General features: G+C 42.6%; 1 protein-coding gene across 1 annotated transcript; it reads left to right on the top strand.

Annotated features, from left to right (window-relative positions):
- Positions 1-2,901: 2,901 nt before the first annotated feature.
- Positions 2,902-9,022, top strand: ifrd1 (interferon-related developmental regulator 1). The gene is made up of 12 exons (XM_020092491.2): positions 2,902-3,248; positions 5,351-5,455; positions 5,796-5,877; positions 6,089-6,213; positions 6,364-6,521; positions 6,616-6,666; positions 6,851-7,029; positions 7,138-7,246; positions 7,457-7,591; positions 7,747-7,875; positions 8,198-8,293; positions 8,395-9,022. The coding sequence occupies exons 1-12, from the start codon at positions 3,218-3,220 to the stop codon at positions 8,479-8,481; spliced, it is 1,287 nt and encodes a 428-aa protein (XP_019948050.1). The 5' UTR covers positions 2,902-3,217; the 3' UTR covers positions 8,482-9,022.
- Positions 9,023-10,921: the final 1,899 nt, after the last annotated feature.

The raw sequence follows: 10,921 nt of genomic DNA, 5'->3' as shown, positions 1-10,921 counted from the left end.
CCACCCACGTCTTGATAGTGCACCTGCTTCCCCCGGAGAGAAAGAAAAATCTGACAGCATGATAAAAAAGCAACTTCATTTAGTAAAGAATTCGATTTTGGAAAAAGGTAAAACCTGGAGGATCTCGATCAACATGTAGGCGTGTTTGGGATGCAGCTCTGGAAACATCCCAGTGGCTGAAGCTTTGGACGCTGCCAGTCTGTGTTGTGATGTTTGTCGGGTCGTGTAGCTGGCAGGAGCGCCGCTGACAGTTGGATCGTGGGAACGCCAACAAGGAGGCTGCATCTGTGAGATTTTCCACTCGTGGGGGGGGGGCTATTTTTGTTACATCAAGCAAAAGCCAGAGTGACTGGAAGTAATAAAAAAGCCAGAAATGATAATTAACTGGAACAAGTCGTTCTAGGGTCCAGGTTGGGCCAAGATTTGAGAAAAGTTTATTAGGACATCAGGCAGCGGGAAGGTCTAGTATAAGTAGAGGCTGTGGTTATTGGGATGGAAATCTAATGAGCTGGTTCAGAATAACAGGAGAGAAGGGGCCTCATTTACAACTGCTGCGTATGCACAAAGCAGGGATTGATAGATGTGTACGCCACTTCTGCAATGCATGCAAAAGTTGGGATCCATAAAAACCAACTTGACTCTGACTCAAGCGTGCAAACATTGGATTGAAGACACTTTCATATTCACTTCATTATAAACATTCAACCTAACGTCCTATGCACTGCTTTATAAATGAGGCTCCAGTGTCTTAAGCAGAACCATTCAGGACTCAAGGGTCCTGTTCAGACCTGGGATTAACCTCCGTCCTAAGAGATACAATTATAAGAGGACAACGTTAAGCTTGTTTGTTGAATGTGTCTCCTGCGATTGCATCTTAATTCTCTGCTTTATATGCAAATAAACATGCACTTCTGTTGTGTTCACAAAGACCAAATGGTGTTTGATTCATCGTGAGGCGCTGAGAGGATGTCAGCACATTTGTCTCCATCCATCTCTGAATCTGGTCTGAGTGATCGGATCTCAAGAAGCATTGAGGACCTGTACTTGAGGTCTGAGCATAACACGTTGACACTATGTAAGGCCAATTGCAGGGAACCCCCCAGAACAGGTCCACTACATATCCAAATGAGGATATTCTTCACGAGACAGACACAGATCCAAACACGTGTGAAGAATCCTAATTCCCAAGAGAAGACTTGATCCAGAAGCTGAAGAAGAGACAGATGGCTCGGTCCATCATATCTTTACTTGGTTGCTTATGGCAACTATATTAGTGTCTTTGGGTTTTAGACCTAAAGAAAGAAATAGTCCTTCAGCTATCAGAGGTGATCGTGTGTTCAACCTTCAAACTCTCCACAGACTGTGGAGATAAACGAACAAGCATTACATAGCTGTATGTATGCATGTGATATTTTGAGTTATAAATATAGCAGATGTCAGTATCTTTTATATGCAACCCAGTTACGCTTGTAATATTCTGTTTACATCAAATATAATATTTCCATTGTGTTTATATTGTGTGTTTACTTATTTATAATTATTTTCACTGTCCCCTTTGCTGCAATAACACAGCAAATTTCCCCATAGAGACTAAAAATGGATGATTATTTTCTTACCATAACAATGAACACTATATAATGTGCATACAAATTCACAGACATGTCGTCTTAAGAAGGGGTGTATATACCTTTACTTCAGTATAAATACAATGCCATCAAAAATACTGGAGCTTAAATGAAAGACAGAGCAGTAAACTCTGAGTGTTAGAGAACAGATTCTGGCCACGTGCCTGATTTTTATACACACACTGTTCCAAATATAACTGAGAAAATGTAGCGTTTCCGTGGCTGCACTACTGAAACGTAATAATTATCATTGACACTAACTGAAATACAAAATTCATTTTTTTTTAAGTGAAACAATTTTAGAGCCCATCACCATTTGATTCCGATTTTAACTTTTAGATTATGAGAAACCAACTTTACGCTGCATTAGTTCACAAGATTTGCTGTTTACTGCAATGCCGCTACGCTTAAGTGAAATGGGTCGGAATTGATTCTCACTCACAATGTTAGTATTAGAAAAATCCATAACTCCTTGTGTCTCTGTACAAAAAAAAAGCCATGTTGGGTTTGTGAGGGGAATAAAAACATTTATATTGCTTTCTTCTAAAAAAGGAAAACATGCATTACAGAGCTCTGGGGTAACTGAGTCTCCTGCATCACAGAGCTCAGTGATAACAGAGTCAGCTGCATCACAGAGCTCAGTGATAACAGAGTCAGCTGCACCACAGAGCTCAGTGATAACAGAGTCAGCTGCACCACAGAGCTCAGTGATAACAGAGTCAGCTGCATCACAGAGCTCAGTGATAACAGAGTCAGCTGCACCACAGAGCCCAGTGATAACAGAGTCAGCTGCACCACAGAGCTCTAGGGTAACTGAGTCTCCTGCATCACAGAGCTCAGTGATAACAGAGTCAGCTGCACCACAGAGCTCTAGGGTAACTGAGTCTCCTGCATCACAGAGCCCAGTGATAACAGAGTCAGCTGCACCACAGAGCCCAGTGATAACTGTATCAAACTGCATTACTTAGACTGAACATTTTCTTTTCTATATTCTATTCATAATTTGATCCAATCATCTGTTGCTGTTGTTTTGTTGTATTTGTGCCAGTCAAGCTTAATGAATTGAAAATACAATCTACATCAGTTTATAAAAGCCAACAATCTGAACCAGAGTTACACAACTACAACTCCTGATTCATTCATATATATTATATATTATATATAAACTCCTGTTAGTGAATGGGGTTTTTAATGTAGAAATACACAAACTCTGAAGCATGTGTTACATCATTAGAAAGTTGTGATGACGTCTCACCGGTGGCTGTGTGTGAGTGTTCGCTGCATCACGCGCGAACACACGCGACACCCTGTTCCTGTCCCCTGATTGGTCAGCGATGCCGGGAAACCTCCTCGTGACATGTCCGCCGGTATAAAGCTCCGCAGCCGCCGCGCGCGCACGCAGCCGTAGTGTATGAGGGAAAATGTATCGTCTCGGCCTCCAGTCTTTCTCCAAGATCGCTCTCCACTCCTGTTTGTCCTCTGCGCCGCGGGAAGATTTTCATTTTACGAGACAATACAATAAAAGCTGGTCGTGTATCGGCTGATTTCGGATCAGAGGGTTTGTTGTTTTTCCACCTTGATCCGCACGGAAGATGCCGAGGACCAAGAAAAAGCACAGCCGAGGTGAGTGTGCCGAGCGGCCGCATTTCTCTGGGCTTGCCCGTTCCGGCTGACGGGAGTTGTAGTTCTTTTCCACGCGGGCCGTCCATCGACTGGAGTGGGGCGAGTTTACAGCGAGGACTACAAAAGATGGAGGCTGGCCTACGTCAAAACAACAAGCGGACTAGCTGCGGTCACACAAAGCGACGCTGTTGTTGATGAGACCTGCTTTCACACCACAACACTGTTCGGCTTGATGTTTGTGGACACACTCGTTTAATAACCATTCACTGGTTTATTTCTTTCACAAGAGCCTCTCATGGCTGCTGGGCTGAGCACGCTAACAGCAGCTAGCTTGTGTCAACTAGCAAGGTGTAGCTTTGGGAGCTAGGTAAACTTCACTAAATGACAGCTGACTCTTTATTAGCATTATAGAGAAACACGTGTTTTTTACTTAACGACAGACTTTAGCTCACAACACGTGACTTCCTTTTGTTTACACGTTGACCTCAGTTAAACTTTAGCCTCACGATCAGCCGCTGCTGTTTACTGCTAACTTTAAACTAGCTTATGAGGCAAAGAGCTGTTTTGTTTAGTGGTTATTATCGTTTTCAGACAGTGGGCGGACATTTTGGACTCCAGAGAACGGGTTGAGGAGGGGGAGGAGGAGGAGATGAGGCGGCGCCCGGTTCCCAGAAATCAGTCGTAGTGTGTGGGGCGGGTGAGAGAGTCCACGTCAACACTAAACACACATGGATTAAATGGCCGATCTGACTCTGATAGTGTTATCTGTGGCTCTGATGGTGGTTTGCAGGATGGATCTGCATCCATGCTTGGTTGTGAGTCGTGTAAATCGAACGGTGCATGTCTACCAGAGGTGAAGTCAGGTCATGGCACAGACGCCTGTTGAGTCTGCTCTCAGTGCACAGCAGGATCTGCTAAATATTGTTTGAGTTAAATGTTTCTCATGATTAACTTGAGCTAGATTACCATCAGTGGACTGCATATTCTGACCAAGGCCCAACAATCCCCATATGAAACTACTCTTAAATGAACTAGATCCAGATTTATCATTCTTTAATATCAGTCCCCCAAATGTTTTATATCCTTTAAGATCCACGAGTTCTTCCATGCGAAATATAGAAAAAAAACTTTTATAAACACCTGACTGCAGATAAACTCTAATCAAATGTTTGCCTCAAGGGAATTATTAAGTCGACCTGGAATAGAGAACACCCAGTCAGACATAAATGCATCTCTCGATTAGATGCACATCAGATAATTGGGCTGCAGGCGCCATAAGTGCAGAAGAGTGGAACATCACCAGTTTAAAGTCAGTCTAACATCTTATTGAGCAGCCCGTATGATGTAATGTTAAAGAAAGTGTTGGGGGGGTAATCCCGGATCATCCCACTGATCCGGATCGGCAACAAAATTTCAATTGATCCCTTCCACGTCACCAAGAAAAGGGGTTCTGTAGTTTAACAAATGCTGATGAAAACACAACCTCCTTAAGAGAGCTGATCATTTTAAGATTTGGAAAATGACCAGACTAATTTTCACACTCTGATTTTCTGGAAGACTTTTTTTTTTTTTTTTAAAGACCAGCAACTATACAAGTTGTGTGTGTTGTGAAGTGCCTGTTGCCTGAGTTCCCATGTTGGACTGATAAGCACTTGCAGTCTTTGTGGGCTCTGAAAACTGGCTCTGTCTTTCCCTGCATGACACGTGGATGCTGACTTTGTGTTCATGGAATGCACTGAAGGAGCACTTCTGAATAGTAAATGCAGTGGTTCACTGTGAGTGTTTTCTGTCATGCCACATCTGTCAGCTCACCATGTGCCTCCAGCCCACGCAAGACAACGAACGCAATGTTGTTTACACGGCAAACAGACGTGTGGCTCTCCCCCCAGATGACATGGTCACAGTGTATTTTCATGTGAGATAATGAAAAGTACAGCAGGATAAGGTGTGCTACAGACAAACTGATTAGATAACAGCAGCATTTGCTACAGTACCTGTGTGGCGCTTGTGTTATGTAATGGTCTTGCACGGACCTGCTGCCCTGTCCTAACGCATTTAATTTGATTAGGCTGAATTATATCTTCTGTTCTATTTCTTTCCAGGGGGGCACAATGGAAATGTGCAGCCCTTCAGTGATGAGGACGCCTCCATTGAGACCCTCAGTCATTGCAGCAGCTTCAGTGACGCCACCAGTGTTGCAGACGACGGTAGGTTTGTGTGTACATTACAGCCGGGTGCGTGCATTTGTCTGTGTTACACGTGCTCATGCTGTTGATGCTGTCAGTTGGCGTGCATCTGTTCAGCATTCATCATCAAACAGGAATGTACTAGATGACTCGCTCATATTTTTATCTGGTTTGAATCTTTTGCTGTAAAGTTTCTGTTGACTCAACGACTGAGTGCCAGTTTTTAGTTTTGACCTCCAGGATACTAGAGACACCCACTCAGAAAACCATCGCCCTTTTTTGTCAACAAACTTTTCTACATTTACTCTTGGTGCACATCAGCAGGTTAGCGTGCATTTAAAGCATCTGTCTGTGTCTCTAGGTGGGGAGGCTAGTGAAGACACAGCCCAGGAGGATTTTCAGTACAAGCTGAAGGGCTTCATAGACAGCACAGTGGATAAGAGGTAAAAACCTGTCCCCCCTCTCCCCCAGTGTAAACATGTTATCTGATCACACTATACAGATTACCACAAACCTGAGCAAGTAATGGGAATAGTTCTTTTTTTTTTATGACATTTGATGACACGCATCACTCTCTGGTGAGGTTGAAGTTGGAAGTGAGATATAATAACTTTGTAGAACAGCAACAATGAATGTTTGCGTGTGTTTCCTCAGTGCTAAGACCAGACAGGGGGCACTGGATGGGCTCAAGACAGCAATGGCCACACGGATCCTGTATGAGTTCATCTCTGAGAGAAGAATGACCATCACGGACAGCATCGAACGCTGCCTTAAGAAAGGTATCTCAAATGATTTCAGTCGTCAGCTAATTGGTTTTCTGCTCTTATTTTGGTCTGAGAAGTAGTGGAAAGTAGTAAAAAGCTTTTGTACTTGTGCTTTACATCTTAAAATCCTGCTTGTCTCATAATTCCCACCCTTCTCAATATCAGGCAAAGGCGAGGAGCAGCGAGCGGCAGCTTCTTTGGCCTGCCTGCTGTGTATCCAGCTGGGCTCGGGCATCGAAAGCGAGGAGGTGCTCAAAACCCTGAAACCAGTCTTCAAAAACATCCTGGCAGACGGATCAGCCAACATACAAGCCAGACAGGCTGTGAGTACATGGTTTATATTTTGATGATCTCTACACGTACCTTGGATGGAAAGATGCATCTGGGACAGGCTGTAAAACATTCTTTCTGTCATAGGTGGCAACAAGTCTGGGCCTGTGTACTTTAGTTGCAGAAGATGACATTTTGGTGAGTTTCTGATTATTTTTGTGTTATTTTAGTTTTAGACTCGCTTGAGGGGAAGCCACAGTGAAGTCTATTTTACCTTATGTCGGGTTTGTGCTTATTATTTGTTCTGACTCCTGTTTTAACATTCATGATGCCTACCACTCCGGATCAGTTTTTTAAATGTGATCGCAACTTCTTGCTTCAGGATGTGCACGCCACCATGGAGTGCTTTGAGAACCTGTTCACTCGGTCCTGTGCGAGGGTGGACGGTACCTGTCCTTCGATAAGTCCGCAGATGAGCCAGCTGTACACCAACGCCCTGCTGTCCTGGGCACTGCTGCTCACCATCTGCACTGCCAGCCAGCTCAAAGAAATCCTGTGCAAGTAAGACCCACTGTCAAGCTCATCATTACGTTTCTATTTCACTGCGACCCAGAGACACATGAGCATATTTTTGGTAGGATTTTAAAATGCATGCGTGTTGTCGTGCAGGTACCTGCCCAAACTACCACGGTTGCTGGAGAGTGAGGATGTCAACATGAGGATTGCTGCAGGGGAGACCATTGCCCTGCTGTTTGAGCTGGCCAGAGACATGGACACTGTAAGTTCACATCTGTCCACTTTCATTTCCCACTGCTCATCATTACTGCAGCCAGCTGGACTTAAACTGGTGCTAAATTACTGTTACATGATGTAAAGGCTGCTGTTTTAGTCTTTTCTGTAAGTAAATTTGATAAACAGTGTCTGCTGATTGTGATTTCTCGTTTTTCCACTGGACTTGAATACATTTCTATCTTTTGTGTCCCTTCAGGATTTTGAGTTTGATGGCTGGGAGGAACTGTGTGATAAACTGAACTCGTTGGCCACAGACTGTAACAAGCACAGAGCCAAGACGGACAAGAGAAAGCAGCGCTCTGTGTTCAGGGACGTGCTCAAGGCTGTAGAGGTGAGTGTGACAGATGCTTGTGTTCACAGCTTTAACTGTGAGCTTTTTCAATTCTGTTCTTTGCCAGTAAGAAGTTGAAAGGAAACTTTTCTTTTCTTGAATGATCAGTTTGTGGTTCTGGATGTTTTTTCACACGTCCCTGCATGTCCTCTCAGGAAGGTGACTTCCAATCCGAGACCATTCGTTTCGGGACAGAGCGCATGACCATTGACAGCTGGGTCAGAAAGAGGACATATGATGCCTTCAGAGAGTTTGTGGGCTCTGGGATGAATTACCACCTACAGGTATCTTTCTAATGACTTGATATTGTTACTTATTGTTGGAGAGCATCAAAAATGTTGTACTCTAAACTCTTCTCCTGCAATAAATCATCAGGAAGATAATGTAGGATATGATTGTGGGGGGGGGGGGAAGAAGCTATTCCAAGCATCTGGCTGTGGAAACGTGTGACATTTCAAGTGAAGATGAGAGAATTGAACATATTTCAAAAAGGGATATAATAACATAACAGTGTATCAGCATCTAAAAGTCACTCACTACTGCTGGTTAGATTGTACCTCATATTTATAGTTTTGAATACTGACTATTTGTTTTTTCCTGAATCAGGCAAATGAATTCATCAGAGACGTGTTTGAACTTGGACCACCAATACTGGTTGATTCCGCCACAATGAAGGCCATGAAAATATCTCGCTTTGAACGGGTACGTACACCATACAGGTTATTGGTATTAGTTTATATATCACTTTACTTTGAAAGGTGGCCACATAATTACACAAATACCATCTTCTTCTTTTTTTTCAGCATCTCCACAACTCGGCTGCATTCAAAGCTCGGACCAAGGCCAGAAGCAAGTTCAGGGACAAGAGAGTGGATGTAGGAGAGTTTTAAGTTTAATATTTTTTTTGACTCAAGTAATCTATTTATCAGGCTTCTCTGCTTTTTAGATAAATTCTTCACATGTGTCCTCCCCTGAAATCATTCGAGTCTCTAACCCTCGACTTCTGTTGACGGAAGAGTCGGCTATATCAGACACCCATGCTGTGTAAAGGATTTCTTTTTATACAGTAGCTACATTTAAATCTACAGGAGGCGAGTGTCTGGTTTCGGGTGTAGTCTAACCTTAATATATTCGCACATTAACTGTGGTATTGTACATATAGTGTATATTTGTCTTCTCCTCATGTTAATATTAATTGTGTGGCCTTTTTCTTTTGAGCATTGTAATAAGTTATATGATTTTTGGGAGCAATTGTCTCACACTATGTATTTTCTTTAGTAAAGTCAAGACATGTTGTAACTGTCCTAACCCTTTGATGAATTTGTATTAAGTTGCACTATCTAGTTAACTCGGTGAACATTGTGTTGTATTTTAGTATCAGGTATGTAATTTAAAGACAAGGGTGGTGGAATAAACACTAAAAAGCTGTAACAAGTGGTTCTTATGTTTATGTTATGAGATATACTGTGCATACCGGACACATTGATGTGGATCCACTCCATTGATTGGATGTCTTGGGTCAAAGAGTCACTGGAAATGAAAATGCCAGCAGGTTTTCAGGAGGTGAGAAGATGTTTTTTGAAAACCAGTGATCTAACCTTCACTTTCAAATCCTGGCAGATAAAGAAATGTCATTTGAGCAAAGGAAGAGGCACAAATCTTATTAGAGTGCAGCCAAGGTAACGTTATGGTGGGGGTGACTGAACAGTACACCCATGCCTACTGTGCACCTTCCTATATAGATCTGAGACTGAATTTCTAAGGTTACTGTTACGTCCGTCTAAAAAAAAAAAAAGGCTCCTTGAAGAAATCAAACAAAATCTCATTGAAAGGAAATGAGAAACCATAACCACGTAAAAACTAAAGAGCACTTCAGGGACCAATCAGATTTCAGCTAGAGCCTTGCCACTGGATCCACCCCTGATCAGAAAAGGAACCACATTCAGTGGAACGATGGATCATGGTATAGATCTAGAACAATAGATAATGAGGTCATGCTGAATGGACTGTGGCTGCTGCATCTAAGGATAGAAGAGAGACCCTCATGCCCCATCAGCCATGATCGTATTGAAACTATTTATAGAGAATGCAGGACATAATGGAACTAGCACATACACCCCCGTTTAGTCTCTTATGTCCAGCCTGAGGACGCCCAGAACAGCTGCAAGGGGCACATGATACACGGTGAAGCTGCAAATAGTCTCAACAAAGGTGTTGACCTGTTACAGTTTAGTTCAACAACTCATTAGCCTCATACCTCAGGGGAGAAGCATCAACATGGAGCTGATCCACAACTTGACAGTGGATCATTCGTGTCTGAGGACACTGACTGACAGCTTCCATTTCTTTTTTTCTCTTGGAGAAATCACTCCAATAACACAGGGAGGTGTGGGTGACTTGTCTTCAACTCCCCAACCTCACCTTTATTGGATGAGGCTGTCAAATTCCAATCAATCACCTAGTAGAGCTGGCTCCCCACGTACCCTGGCATCGGTGCCCTACACTTGCCCGGGTACGATTGCAGCCTGTAGTCCTTTGCTACCTATTCCTTTCCTTTGAGTTCATTATGATCAAGAAGAAAGTTCCACGCTGAACAAAGTTTCACTGATTACACAGACTCCTTCACTTCTGAAATGTTTAATACTTTGGGAGGAGGAATTTTAAGCAGGCAGAACTTAACTTTTTTTCTTAGGGTTTATGGATTTGGGCTTTAAAAAGAAGTCTTTATTAAAGTCCTGTTGCTTTAGTACATTTTGTCAGGTTGGTCTGTGCACTGTAGACTTTCTCCACAACCTGAGCACTGTAGATTTCAAGCTTGAGGACTTGATGCAGGATTATGATCACAAAATAAATATTCCTAACAGCCATCCATCCAATCCCAGCATACATTTGGTGAGAGACTAATAAAAGACATTATACAATTGTTTATTTAATTTTACAAATGCAGTAGACTACTCCATGACCTGACTGGTTTTAGTTGCGGACTTTGACATGTGAAATTGGTGGCATTTGCCTTTAAGATATTTCTTTTCTGCATCAACATCACATTTGGCCACCTGGGGGCAGCAGAAACAAGCTGCAACACAACACATATATTACTGTATCTGCTAAGTGTTTCTTTCTCTGCATCTGGACCCAAAGCATTAGAGCTGCATGCATACATAACCCTTTAAATGACAATTAATACAAAAAATATTGATAATAGCAGCTTTAAACCAGATTGTATGTTTCTCCAAGAATTTAACTTTTGTTATTAAGCATCATATTAATTTCAGAGTTGATTTTGCAGAACAAATTTCTCCCATCATCGTATGATTAGATCCGTGTTAT

The sequence above is a fragment of the Paralichthys olivaceus genome, chromosome 23, assembly GCF_024713975.1.
Source record: "Paralichthys olivaceus isolate ysfri-2021 chromosome 23, ASM2471397v2, whole genome shotgun sequence".
Lineage (NCBI taxonomy): Eukaryota > Metazoa > Chordata > Actinopteri > Pleuronectiformes > Paralichthyidae > Paralichthys > Paralichthys olivaceus.
The sequence above is the reverse complement of the archived record's forward strand: the minus strand, read 5'-3'. Positions and strand labels throughout refer to the sequence as shown.

Bases quoted from the DNA above. Each gene is read 5' to 3' on its own strand.
- ifrd1 (XM_020092491.2), top strand. From the start codon at position 3,218: ATGCCGAGGACCAAGAAAAAGCACAGCCGAG. The intron at 6,667-6,850 runs GTGAGTTTCTGA...TTCTTGCTTCAG, and splicing joins TTGCAGAAGATGACATTTTG to GATGTGCACGCCACCATGGA. The intron at 7,247-7,456 runs GTAAGTTCACAT...GTGTCCCTTCAG, and splicing joins TGGCCAGAGACATGGACACT to GATTTTGAGTTTGATGGCTG.